The 13,708-nt window shown below is 45.4% G+C and overlaps 2 protein-coding genes across 11 annotated transcripts in view; one reads left to right on the forward strand and one right to left on the reverse strand.

Moving 5' to 3' along the window:
- The window catches only part of FAM91A1 (family with sequence similarity 91 member A1), a 203,497-nt gene that overhangs the window by 79,451 nt on the left and 110,338 nt on the right, over window positions 1-13,708 (forward strand). The gene's annotated exons all lie outside the window — the stretch shown is intronic.
- The window catches only part of ANXA13 (annexin A13), a 56,787-nt gene that overhangs the window by 11,129 nt on the left and 31,950 nt on the right, over window positions 1-13,708 (reverse strand). For both annotated transcript variants that reach the window (XM_001149745.5, XM_001149806.7), the window contains 6 exons: window positions 10,875-10,969; window positions 6,602-6,772; window positions 3,880-3,913; window positions 3,694-3,773; window positions 1,902-1,970; window positions 1,388-1,489 (listed from right to left, as the gene is read on the reverse strand). In XM_001149745.5, coding sequence (XP_001149745.1) covers window positions 1,388-1,489; window positions 1,902-1,970; window positions 3,694-3,773; window positions 3,880-3,913; window positions 6,602-6,772; window positions 10,875-10,969 — 551 coding nt within the window. The remainder of the gene's footprint in view (window positions 1-1,387; window positions 1,490-1,901; window positions 1,971-3,693; window positions 3,774-3,879; window positions 3,914-6,601; window positions 6,773-10,874; window positions 10,970-13,708) is intronic.

Here is a 13,708-nt window from a genome sequence, read left to right on the forward strand (position 1 = left end):
TGTTTCAGGATCAACTTTTGAGATATTAGCCTGGAGAGTGTACTTTCAGGTAGTCAGTTCATACACACACACACACGTACCCAGAAACTGCATCTGTGGGCTCTGTAGTGTGGGAGGAGGATCTCAGTCATAGAGAAGTCCTCCAGCTCAGAGGCTACGCAGCTCCAGGAACAAGAGACCGGGGGAGTGCAGGGTCAGCTGTCTTTGATCATGACTCTGGGCACGATTTGAAAGGAGCAGGCCCTAAAGGCTTATATACAGTCATGATAAAATTCCAAAGCTTTATTGTCTTTTTATCTGCTGGCAACACATAGGAAATGCTATTTGGAGTGAGGAGTGGCCAGCTTCAGCTGAGGTAGGAGCTCAGGCCGGGGAGTCTTGGAGTTCTCATCCACTCTCTGCTACCGACTTGCTGTGTGGTCCTGATAAGTTACAGATGGTTCCTCACTCAACAGACTTTCCTTGTCCAGCAGTTGTGGGTCACAATAGTTGTTCGGCCTACATTATAGTTACGCTGTTGTTGTGAAACTGAATGAGACACAGAACATAGAAGTGCTTTGAGCAGGTAAAAGCACTCTACACATATAAAATAGGATGCCAAAAAAAAAAATCTGATATTCCACTCCAGGCGTTTTGCAAGTAAAGACTGCTTTTCAGGGAAGGACTTACTGCTAAGGGCCTTGAAATAACTAACTCGCCTTGTGGGCTTAAATTTATCCTGGGATTAAAATATAATTTATGTGCATCTTTTCAGGAGCCTATCTTTGAGGTACCTCATATCTGTCTTGAGAATGGTGGGCACTGTTAGCCAACTGTAAACTGGAGTAATAGTAGCAAACATTAGTATGCTTGCCACATGCCAGCTCAACTGTTCTGAGTCTTTATCTTATTTAACCTTAAAATCACTCTGAGGGTGTGAAGATGATGTTCACAGTTCCTGTTCTACAAACAGGCTGGAGAGATTTGGTCACTTGCCAGTGGTAGACCCAGGATTTGCACCTGGGCTCTTGGACTCTAGAGCTTCTCCCCTGAATGGGACACTTGCTTCCCTGGCGTCTGTTGTGAAGCCGGTTTCCAGCCTGGGTACTGCATCTGGGTCTGGACGATTCTTGGTCTGGACAGGTGGTGGGCTTTCCTGTGCACTGCAGGCTGTTTAGCAGCATCCCGGGCCTCTGTTCACTAGATGCCAGGGCCACCACCCCCAGCTGTGACAACTCCAAATAATTCTAGACATTATCAAATATTCCCTAGGTAGGAAAATCGCCTCCAATTGAGAACCACTGTTGTAAAGGATCCCCAGTTCCTTATTGCAGATCTTGGCTTCTTTTGGAAATAACTTAAGACACTTTCAGAGTGAACTCTTTTGCCCCAATACTTTATGACTTACAATTTGATAGGCTTGAAAGGTGGCTCGTAACTGCTTGTAGCTCCTCTTGGCCAGGACTTCATTGAACGCAAGCTCATCAGTGCCCCAGCGGCCTTCCCCTGCCTCAAGGGTCAAATACAAACACTTTGAAAAAGGCTTTTGTGAAAAGACTGATTATGCAGTGCTGTGACTAGGCCTCACTGACAGGAAATTATAAACTATGCATTGAATAGAAGTCAAATGGACTAAGCACTTTCAGCTTCTAACCCACAAATGTATTTCACATACTTATTTATATTGTTTATACCATTCTTTGTTCCAAAACAGATCTGATGTGGTCAACCCCAGAGTATAAGAATAGGAACCATTCATTTAGATTCATGGAGACTATATATATGATCTAGAAAGATCTAAGCATATCTTTGTTTCTTATTTCCCAAGTAACTCCTCTTTGCATGAAATAAACATTTGTTGAAAATAATGCTAATAAATTTAAAAAAAGAATTTGCAGAGACTGGCACGTCTGCACACATACATCATACAGATCTTTGGCATCCTGACCAGCTAGATCTTTGTCCACGCCATCTCCTTCATTGCGATTAGCCTAGAAAAATTGACACATTGTTATTAACTTGCATTCCTGCTTGACCACAGAAAACAAACTAACAAAAAAAACAAAGTCCTGGAGAAAGAGGTGAATTCTTTCTCAGCTCAGTTCAGCCTGGCAAGGAGGTAACACCTGCTCTTTGCTGCCATCTTTTGGGCACAATGGATAAACAGAGTAGCTTCTGTGGCAACGCTTGGTTTTGTCTTTTTTTTTTTTTTTTTTTTGTAGAAACCAGAGTCACCCATAAACCCCACTGACCTCTGAGCAGACTGAGTGCGATCTCTGGTTTTCCCTAGAATGAGTCCCCTCTTTGTTTCAAAATATCAGATTTCACCACTCAAGGTCTCAGTCCTAAAAAACCCTGAGAGCTGGTCATGGAAGTCTAACTTGAGCCCTTTGTGGTGGGCAGAATTCTAAGATGACCCAATGGTCCACATCCTTGTATAATCCCCTTCCCTTGAGTGTGGGTGAGAGCTATGAATGTGAGGAGATGCCACTCCTGTGATTGCGTTATATTCAATGGCAAAGGGGAATTTTGCTGATACAATTCAGGTCTCCAATCAGCTGAGTCCACCAAAAGGGAGATTATCCTTGGCCGGCCTGACCCAAATGAATGAGCTCTTCTTAAAAGGTCAGAGATGGAAGAAGTCAGAGAGATGAGCTGCTGCCGGACTGGAAGAAACCAAACAGCCATGTGGTGCACTGCCTTGGGGGACTGTGTGGAAGGGAGCTGCTGGCGGTCTCTAGGAGCTGATAGTAGCTTCTGGTCAACAGCAAGAAAATGGGGACATCAAACACAGCCATAAGGAAATGAATTCTGCCAACAATTAATGAGCTTGGAAGAAGACTCTGAGCCTCAGATGAGACGGCAGCCCTGGCCGACACCTTGATTTCAGCCTGTTGAGAACCTGACCAAAGGACTCAGCGAACCCAAATATTACTCAGCTGGATCTCCAAGATACTACTTGGACTCCTGACCCATGGAAACTGTGAGATGATAGATCTATGTTGTTCTGAGGTGCTAAGTTTGTGGCGATTTGTTATACAGCAAGAGAAAACTTAAACACTCTTCCTGCTGCAGTGGAAGCCTCTCTCTTCTGTTCTCTGCTGTCAGTGTATCCCATTGGGAGAAACAAAACAGAGAAAATGCACAGAGCTCGTAAAGATGAGTGTGTCCATGAGAATACAGATGTGTCTGTCTAGAGGTCTCGGGGGGCTGTGTCCCAGCAGGGCCAATTCTGAAAGCCCTGATGTCCTGGCTGAGTTTCTTGTTGTAGTCCTTACAGGCCCAGGATCCAGTGAATCCTGGAAGTAATTGTAGAGTTGTGTTGTAGAAGCGGCCCTGCTTGGGGTCAGATAGTCTGGTTCTTGCTTCTGGGCTGTCTCTTACTGGCTGCATGAACCTGGGCAGGTTACCCACCCTCTCATGGCCTACGTTTCCTCATTGGCAAAATGACAAAATGATGCTTAATGAGCCGACTCATTTACAAAAAGTGATTGTAAACTGCAAATGACTAGGCAGATTGTTTATATGGAAGTAATTCCAATTGAATATAATTTCACCAGAGCTGGGCTGATGGAGCATGGGTTGATAATCCCTCGATAATATTTTTAATATAAGGAAGAAATGTTTATCTACGTTACCCTTTTTCATCATGGTGCCATGTTGCCAAGGATTTTTCCTAAGATGATAAAACAGGTGACACCTCTTTCCTCTCACCTGCAGCAGGGACACCAGGATTTTTTTTAGGTTTCCACTTGTATCACCTTTGACATCTGATTCGAGGCTCCTATCAAATACTTCGAAGGAAGTAAACAAGGAGGGAAGAAAGCAGATGATTTAGTTTCCCAGAGGTGTTTTGAAAGAAACATACTTTATCCAAAGCCAGAATGAAAAGTCACTTACGCCTTTGGTAGGCCTCTTTAATGGCGATGATTTCCTAGGGAAGGTAATTTACAAAAAAATCAATACTCCAAGGAGGGATTAATCAATAAGAGACACAGAGACATACAGAGAGAAGAGGCGGGAGACCATGTCTGGACACAAAGTGCCTTCAAGACTTCCTCTTAAGATGGTCATCCCTATAGGTCCAGGGCACACGCCTGGAGCGAGTCCCTGGAGATGTGAAGGGCCCTTCCACCCACCCCCCTCCACTCCGCCCACCTCTGCAAACATCTCTAACACACAAGTGACAAATGCATGCATTCTCTTTCTTTAAATGTGAGAAGTTTACAGCTAGGCTAACACCTTCTTTCACCACCTCCTCGCCTGGTCTCACTTCTCTTCCCCACTCAGGTAACCCATGTTAGAAGTTCAGTGTGTATCAGAAAGATACACAGATTTCTTTTTTTGCATTTGTATATATATGTGCTACTGAAAACAGAATTGTATAGGTGTCATGTGTTTAGCAGGTGGAATACTGTACCTATCATTCCTTGACTTAGTTTTTCTCTCAATAATAATATCCCGGAGATCCAGCTATGCTTGTACATGGATAGTCACCTAGAGTTTTTTAAAGGGACACAAAATATTCCATACTACAATAAGCTACGGTTTACTTAGCCAACCTCCTATTGATGGAGGCTTAGGTCGTTTCCAAGTTTTCTCTCCTTCAAACAAGGCTTCGTTCAGTAACAGACTGGCTGCGTGCAGGAGTGCTAGTTTCTCTTGAGGGTGTGTTCTTGGAGAAACTGCTTTATATTTCAATGTCTGGTGCCAAGGGGTGCACCTCAGGAGCTGCCTCAGTTTACACTTGAACCAGCAGCTTGTAAGAGCAGGCTTCCTGCTCCCCCCGCCCCCCACCACCAAGCTAGTTAAAATGAAAGTCAGTAGGTGGTGACTGGGAGAAGGTGGTGATGGGGAGAAAGCAGTGGGGAGCCTCACTGCTGCACTCCTGGGTGGGAGGGAAGGGCAGGCCAGGTGCTGGGGGAGGCTGATCACTTGTGTTTGTGCAGCTCCCTCCCTTTTCTCCTTCCAACCCGCGACCAGGATCTGCCTGAACCTGGCACTCACTCTCTGCAGGTTTTTCTTCTCATCCCATCAGATCTATTTGATTGATAGAGAGGACTTGCTTATTGGTTGAAGCCAGGAACTTAAAGAAACTAGGCTGAGGGAGAAAAAGCTATGATCACATGAGATTAGAAAAATATATATGAATATATTTTTTGAGACGAAGTCTCGCTCTGTCGCTCAGGCTGGAGTGCAGTGGCACAATCTTGGCTCACTGCAACCTCTGCCTCCCGGGTTCAAGCGATCCTCCTGCCTCAGCCTCTCAAGTAGCTGGGATTACAGATGCATGGCGCCACACCTGGCTAATTTTTGTATTTTTAGTAGAGACGGGGTTTCATCATGTTAGCCAGGCTGGTCTCAAACTCCGTCTGACCTCAAGTGATCCTCCTGCTTTGGTCTCCCAAAGTGCTAAGATTACAGGCATGAACCACTGTACCTGGCCTGAAAAATATGATTAAAATTAACCTTTTCACAAAGGCAGGTGCTGACCGCCCTGGCGTTGGCTGCCTCCCTGCTGGGACCTTGGTGCTTCTGAGAAGGGTGGATGCTGAGTGGGGGAAGTTGTGTGCCTCTTGGCCTCAACTCACACTCCCGGGGGGCCTGTGCTAACCCTCCTCCGAAGCATCATCCCAACCTGAGACTCCTTGAAATGGAGGATTTTTATTATCTTGTGGAGAGTAAAGAAGTCCGAGGATGCTCTGGAAAAGGTTTGCAGCTGTAGCCTGGACCCTGGCGGCGCTTCAGGAAAAGAGGCTGAGCAGCGTGAACGTGGCCCAGCACCCAGGCCTTCTCCAGGCATTTTTGTGTCAGGGCACTGTTTGCATTTTGCCTGCTGTCTGCTCCAACCTCTGCTTCTATTTCCTGCTGAGAGGCCTCAAGAATGTTGGGCTCTTCTGGCATTTTCCTTGCTGGGCTGCCCCATTCTGCTGTCATGTGTGGTTGCTGAAGAGGGAGGGGTCTCTCCTGTGAATTATTTGTGGACCCTCTTGACTTGATGAGTCCCTTGGTTCTCCTGGCTTCTGGAGCCAGAGACAAATAGTTCTCCATGGGGCCTCAACAAATGCTCTCTTCAGCCCCTGCAAAGGTGGCATGTGCCAAGGGACATCCCTCTGTCTGACGACAGAAGTTCACACAACCCTTCAGGGTAGTACTGGCAGCCACTGGGGTGTTCACTGGCATCCCCCAGCACCACTCACCTCTCTTCCTCATGATAGCCTCTTTTGTACCCTATGCTAGCTGACCGCCATAGCCCAGGCAGTGGCACAGACATACTTGGGCTGCTTGTTGATTTTTCGTGTCAGAAGAGCCGCAAAGTCAGGCTGGGTGGGGGAAAGTAGAATTGTGCCTCCTGCTTATAAAAGCATCAGTTTAGAAAAGCAGAAGCTCGCTGGACACAGCTCTTCTGAAAAGATCGATTCTGTTAAGTGGCAGCAACACCAAGACTGACCTCTGGAAGACTGGAAGAGATGTCCTCCCACATGGACCAAGCACACATATGTCTCCCCAGACACCTGCTCAGTCCATGGATAGAATGCTGGGAAGTAGGGTCCCTTCTGGGGGGCTGCAACCATCTCTACTGGGTGTGTGATGCTCCCTTGCGGGCTCAGCTGGGACTGACCTTATTGGTCCTCGTGCACAGGACCTCAATGAGGACGGACTCATCTGTGCCCAGACCCTTCATAGCCTTCTGCAGCTGCCGGGCGGCGTACTCGCTGGGACGGTCCAGAAGGGCCAACGCTGTCTTCTCGAAGTTTCCACTCAGCTCACTCTTAAGTACTTCCTCCAGCTCCTACCAGAAGACAGTGAGAGACGTGCTGGGAATGGCCCAGGAGGAGAGGGGCAGGTGTCTGCTTGCACTATTGCAAGTGCTCATAGTTGACAAGAAAGGTGCTGTGGACATGAATTCTGCCAACCTGCAACCTGCTGAGAACATGCAACCTGCTCTCAGCTGCCCATCCACATTTCCCCAGGGCTGGCAGAGAGGCAGAGAGGAGCTCCCTGCTCAGGGCTGGAGACCTCACCGATGAATCACAATAACAACAGTATCTGTGGAACATTTGAGAGCTCAGAGAGCTTTTTCAGCCAGTCTTCAAGATCGCTGAAAAAATCCTCAAGATCTGTTGAACCTGATAAGATGAAGAATTTTCCCCAAATATTCAGCTAGGAAGGGCTGAAATACAGGGCTATTATCTCTAGGACCGGAGAATTTGTCATCCAAATTGGGATGCCTTTCAGTGTGAAAGGGGGCACTATTAGCAACTGCAGAGGACAACAGGAATAAAGAGGATTGTCATGGGAAGAATGACGGCCTGTACCGTCACTTCCGTTATCTCGCTAAATCCTGGAAGGGACACAGGTGAGGAAGAATGCAGGTATGTAGAAGGGGAAGTACATGGAATTCTTACTGGCATCTGTTTTTTTCTTTGTTTGAGACAGGGTGACTTTGTCACCCAGGCTGGAGTGCAGTGGTGCAATCATGGCTCACTGCAGCCTCGACCTACTGGGCTCAGATGATCCTCCCGGGCTCAGATGATCCTCCCATCTCAGCCTCCCAAGTAGCTGAGACTACAGGTACACACTGCCATGCTCGGCTAATTTTTAAATTTTTTTGTGTAGAGATGGGGTTTTGCCATGTTGTCCAGGCTAATCTCAAACTCCTAGGCTCAAGCGATCCTCCACCTCAGTCTCCCAAAGTGCTGGGATTATAGGCGTGAGCCACCACGACCCCAGCCTGCCATCTATTCTGACAAGCACCTGTCTTCCTCTTTTCCTTGAGCACCCTCTTTTCACAAGAAAACTAACTACCTTCTCCCTGTCTCCCTCTGACAATGTGGTTTAACAGGAGAAATGGTCAAGGATGGGCATCAGCCTACCTAGAGTAGTTAATGCCCTAACTTAAACCAAAGACCTTCACATAGAGTGACAGCCTGGGATGGCTCAGATTGGAGGCCCATAGACAAGCTGGCATTTCAAGGACACAAACTATAGCATAGGGTGGGCAGCTCCCCAGCAGTGTGGCATGGTGGCAAAGAACACAGCCACGTACCTTTGTCACCTTGGAAATGTACTTAATCTCACCAACTGTCAGTTTCCAGCTCTAGAAAATGGAGACAGTGCTAGACTGACCTCACAGGGTTTTTGGGAGAACTAAATGTGACAATCCTTGTCAATACTGAGCATTAGTGCCTGACATATTTTAAATGGTCAACAAATGCTTATCATTAATCTCCCATGCTGCAAACAATTTTCTAAGAGGAGGCACATCAACTATTTTTCAAATGAAGCTCTGAGCTCTTGGCCTGGGAGGAAAACCCGGAGTATTTTTGTCCAAAGCCCTGGGATCTGCAGTCCTACAAGGGGGCTGTAATATTATGCCTCTGCCCCACAGTGGCTGCTCCAGCCAACACTGCGTCTTGTGAAGGCAGGTCTGTGGTCAGTACTCTATGGTGTGGAGTCATCTAAAAATTGGAAATATATTTTCAGGCCAGGTGGGCATTATATACAGCTGCAGAGAAGAAAAATCCCAGCTTCCCACTCTTACAAGCCACAGGCATAAAAACAAATCCTTGTGTGCTTACATTCTGTCTGGGCAGAGTAGAAGGCTCGGGATAGCTCAGCTCTACTCCTGGTTTTCCTGCTGACTCTGTTACCATGGGATGGTTATTCTCTTTGGAGGTCAACTGACACGGGGCTGAGATTGGATCATATCTAACATCTTCTAGCTTTGTGATGTTGGGATTCTAGATTATCTCTTTGGCAGTCTCAGTTCTCTGAAACACAGCTGAGAACCAGAAAGTAAGCAAATGATTGGCAAATGAAGTATCACAAAGTTTTGCGCCAGAACATGCCCATTTAAGTTTTAACAGGGCCCCTAGGCTTTCAGTTTGAATCCATTTACTCTTCTTTAGACTAAAGACTAAAGATTAAGAAGCATTGTATCCGATTTTTCTTTCTTTCTTTCCTTCTTCCTCTCTTTCTTTCTCTCTCTCTTTCATTCTTTCGTTCTTTCTTTTTCTTTCCTTCCTTCCCTTCTCTCCCTTCCTCCCCACCTCCCTTTCTCTCTTTTTCTTTTATTTTCTTTCTTTCCTTTCCACAGGGTCTCTCTCTGTCACCCAGGCTGGAGTGCAGTGGTGCAACTACGGCTCACTGAGGCCTCAACTTCTTGGGCTTAAGCAACCCTCCAGCCTCAGCCTCCTGAGTAGCAGGGACTACAGGCACACACCACCATGCCCAGCTAATTTTTTATTTTTGGTAGAGATGAAGGTCTCAACTGGTCTCCAACTCCTGGGCTCAAGCGATCCTCCTGCCTTGGCCTCCCAAAGTGTTGGGATTACAGGTGTGAGCCACCTTGCCTGGACTGACTTTTCATATTGGTAGGGTGAATGTGTTTTGGGAGGCTACTGGAGTTAGGGATGTTGACAGGGATAAAAATTCAGCTTCAGGCCGGGCACGGTGGCTCATGCCTGTAATCCTGGCACTTTGGGAGGCTGATGTGGGCAGATCACGAAGTCAGGAGTTTGAGACTAGCCTGACCAAAATTAAAATACAAAAATTTTACTAAAAACACAAAAATTAGCTGGGCATGGTGGCGCGCGCCTGTAATCCCAGCTACTCAGGAGGCTGAGGCAGGAGAATCGCTTGAACCCGGGAGGCAGAGGTTACAGTGAGCCAAGATTATGCCACTACACTCCAGCCTGGGCAACAGAGTGAGACTCCGTCTCAAAACAAAACAAAACAACAACAACAACAAAAACCACACACACATTCAGCTTCATGCATTCAATTAAATGCAATTGAACTGAAGATGCACTTATTTTCATCAAAAATTACATTGACGAACCTAATAGTAAGGAGAGAAGCAGAAAAAGCACAAAAGCACAGCCATTTGGGCAATTTAGTGTGCAAGCAAATAGCTCTATTTATGGCACTGGGTCCTCCAGGAATGGATACTGTTCTTGAAGTCAGGAGACCTGGATGTGAGACTTGGATGTGAGTCCTGGTTCTCTTTTTTTTTTTAGGTGTGTGATTTTGTAAAATGGAAACAATCATAGCTATCATAGCTTTTTCCTGTATTGGTACATGCTGGCATTATCCTGACTGATTCTCCCAGCAACCTGAGAAGGGAGCTAAGTTATCATCTTCTTTCTATCCATGAAAAGACCAAGGCCTGAAGCAATTGTTACCTGCTCAGTATCAAATAAATAGGAAAACCCATCTTCATCTTTCTATATATCTATTTATACCTACAGTGATTGAAATGGTAAAAGTTTGAAAAATATAAATGAGAATACAGCATAATAATTGATATTCATTTTGCATAATGATAATTCTAATGACATTAAGAAAAGTTTAAGTTGTGTTCATTATATATTAATAAAGAAATAAGAAAGCCTAACGCATACTTGAAGACTTCTCTCTATAAAATTATTTTCAACAATAAAAAGAATGAAAGAAAAGAAAGAAAATGTAAAGAAAAATAGGTGTTGATAGCTTAATACAATGGAGGGTTTTTTGGTAGTTTTCTGTAACAATCGCTTATGAAAAATTCCTGTATAAAGACCCACTTGTGGAAACTGATTTTCAAATTACTGATCTATCTACATATGTACAGTTAGTCCCAATTAAGTGAAAAAAAGACTAGGGTCTTCATAGAAAAATGAAGTCAATTTAAGAAATGAGTTTAAGAGTATTGATTTTACAGGCTATTGAGTTAACAAAGCAATTTCAGTTTTTCTGAACTCCATTAATGCTTTTAAGTGGTTATTTCACTTTTCCTCCTGGGCTGACTCAATAAAGCTATAAAGATATTCTGCGTGGCCTGGGGACATGAGGAAGCCGAGACGGCTGAGGCCATGGCTGGGTGCACGCTTGCTGACCACCCCTGGAATCACCTTGCCGTACGTTGCCTTGTACTTTTGCTTGATTTGTTGCCTCTCATCTGATGTCCTGCCCGATAAGATTTCAATGATGGCTGCTTCATTGGTCCCTAAAATACAGGAGAAACAAACAAAGCCACAGTGAATAAGAAACAAGATGGAAGTTTATTTTAGTCCAGGCTGAGGAAGCCAGGACTCACAGCTTAAAGGTGGTTGGAGGTGTCTATGGAACCCAACGGACCCTTAGCTTTGATGCCTTGTGCTGAAAACTATATTCTTTTCATTCACTTAGACAAATAGCCATTGAGGCCTCGCAGCACATGGCACACAGTGCTAGGCATTGTGGTGGAAAGAGGAACGAGTATGGCTGGTTCCTTAATTTTATTCCTAGGGAAATGAAAACATATGTCCACCCAACAATTGCATGTGAATGTTCATAGCAGCATTACTCATAATAGCTCAAACGTGGACGCAGCCCCAGTGTTCATCACCTGAAGATGAATAAACAAAATATGGGGTATCCATACAATGGAATGTTATTTGGCCAGAAAAAGGAATAAATTACTGATAGATGTTATAACATGGATGAACCTTGAGAACATTACGCTAAGTGAAAGAAGTCAATCATAGCAGATCACATGTTATATAATTCCATTCGTATGAAAGTCTGGAACAGGAGAATATACAGAGGCTGGAAGTATACTAGTGGCTGGGGGTGGGTGGGCTGCCTAGGGGGATGGTAGCTGGAGTCCAGGGCTGCTTTTTGAAGTGATGAAAATGTTCTAAAATTGACTGTGGTGGTGGTTGCATGCATCTGTGAGTATAATAAAAACTGTTGAATTGAACACTTTAAATGGGTGAATTATATGGTGCATGAATTATATCTCAACTAAAATGTTTTAAAAAACAACAAGGAAAAAGATGGCCTGTTCCTTGGCCTCTGGGTGCTTACAATTGCATGAACAAGATTAAGATATAGGCTGAAACTGTTACAATATTAACCCCACCCATACATTTGTTAATCTCAGGAGAGAAGTCTTGATTGAAACCATGAAGGGAGGTTGCCCCTTTTAACTCCTATTACCTTTAAATTATGTTATTTTTTAAAAGCTTTTTTACCCCTGATGCTCAAAGTAATACAAGCTCACGGCAGCAATTTGATCAGTACTGAAAACTATAGTGAATAAGAAAGAAGGGGAGAATATCCTTGTTTGAACCAGGAACCAGGATCGGAAAGATGACACAGGTATTTCCAGTGTGGGAATAAGAAAGACTGTTTTACCATCAAACCCCACATTAGATTTATTCAGGTTGGATTCAAATCACAGCTCCACCCTGTACCGACTGCATGACATTGGGCAAGTGATTTTTCTTGCCAAGTCTCAGTTTTCCCACCTCTAAGATGAGGGTAATAGTATACAAGGCTATTGTGAGAATGAAATGCGAGAATCCAAGTGTGGGTCCAGTCCGCGGTGGTCCTAAGCATGCACGTGGGAAACCCGGGACACCAGGGGATGTAAATGACCACGCGCCTGGCACTGCCTCACATCCATGCAGGGTGTGCACAGGGACCACCCTCCATGAACTGCTCACCCCAGTGATCGAGCTCGGTGGGATCAAGGCACAGCAGTCAGCAATCTCTGGAGCTGGAGGAAATGTTAGAGACTATCTAGTCCAAGCTCTTATTTACAGAAGAGGAAGCTGAGGCACAATGCAGCGCCTCTTCTCCATTCCTGCATGTACCTGACTGTTCTGCAGCATTTGAATTCTGCAGTCGGGAATTATTTTTTTTTTGAGACAGGGTCTGGCTATGTCACCCAGGCTAGAGCGCAGTGGCATGATCACTGCAACCTCCACCTCCTGGGTTCAAACAATTCTCCTGCCTCAGCCTCCCGAGTAGCTGGGATTACAGGCACCCACCACCATGCCCAACTAATTTTTGTATTTTTAGTAGAGATGGGGCTTCACCATGTTGGTCAGGCTGGTCTCAAACTCCTGGCCTCAGGTGATCCACCTGCCTCAGCCTCTTAAAGTGCTAGGATGACAGGCATGAGCCACCGCACCCGGCCTGCGGTTGACAATTCTTTGTGTGAAACACCTTCCTAGATGGCTTTGTACCTCCTTTCCCAGTCCTTCTTTTCTCCTCTCCATCACCTCCCTCTCAGGGTTCTTGATTGGCCTGTATTCTTCCACTGGCCTTTTAAACTCGATTTTCAGTTCTCCTCTCTATTGGAGTCACTCCTTTCCCAGGCGACTTTCGCCCTTTGACTGATGACTCCAGGATCAGCGCCTCTAGCCCTAATCTCTCCTCTGAGTTCAGATCTTATTTCCAGCTGCCTGTAGTCAACTTCCCACGGATCTCCCAAGGCATTTCAACTTCCATTGTAGCTTAAACCAAACTCATTTTGTCTATCCTTAAATCCACTCCTCATCCTGTTCCTTTGTCTCAGTGCATGGCATCACATGGATTAGAGAAAATCCAAAGTCACCTTTGAGGGCCCACCTGTCTTTTTTACTCTCAAATACTACCAAGTCCTGCCTGTCTCACCTATGAGACAACTCTTTTACCTGTTCCTCTTCTTCATTCCTACTGTCACTGCCTAACAGGCCCTAAGTGTTTTTAGCCTTCACCCCGATACCAGGCTCTGATCTCTGCAGTCCACCCTGGGAAGCTTGCATGTGTTCACTTCACACCATACTTTAAATACCTTTAGTGATTCCTCTTGACTCCTAGAATTACATCAGAATCCCTTATGGTGGCATCGAGACTTCCCGCAGTTTGGTGTCATGCTACTCTTCTAGATCCATCTCTGCACAGAGCAGCCCAAGGCTTACTCACCTAATCTCAG

This window comes from Pan troglodytes, chromosome 7 (assembly GCF_028858775.2).
Source record: "Pan troglodytes isolate AG18354 chromosome 7, NHGRI_mPanTro3-v2.0_pri, whole genome shotgun sequence".
In the NCBI taxonomy this organism is placed as follows: Eukaryota; Metazoa; Chordata; class Mammalia; order Primates; family Hominidae; genus Pan; species Pan troglodytes.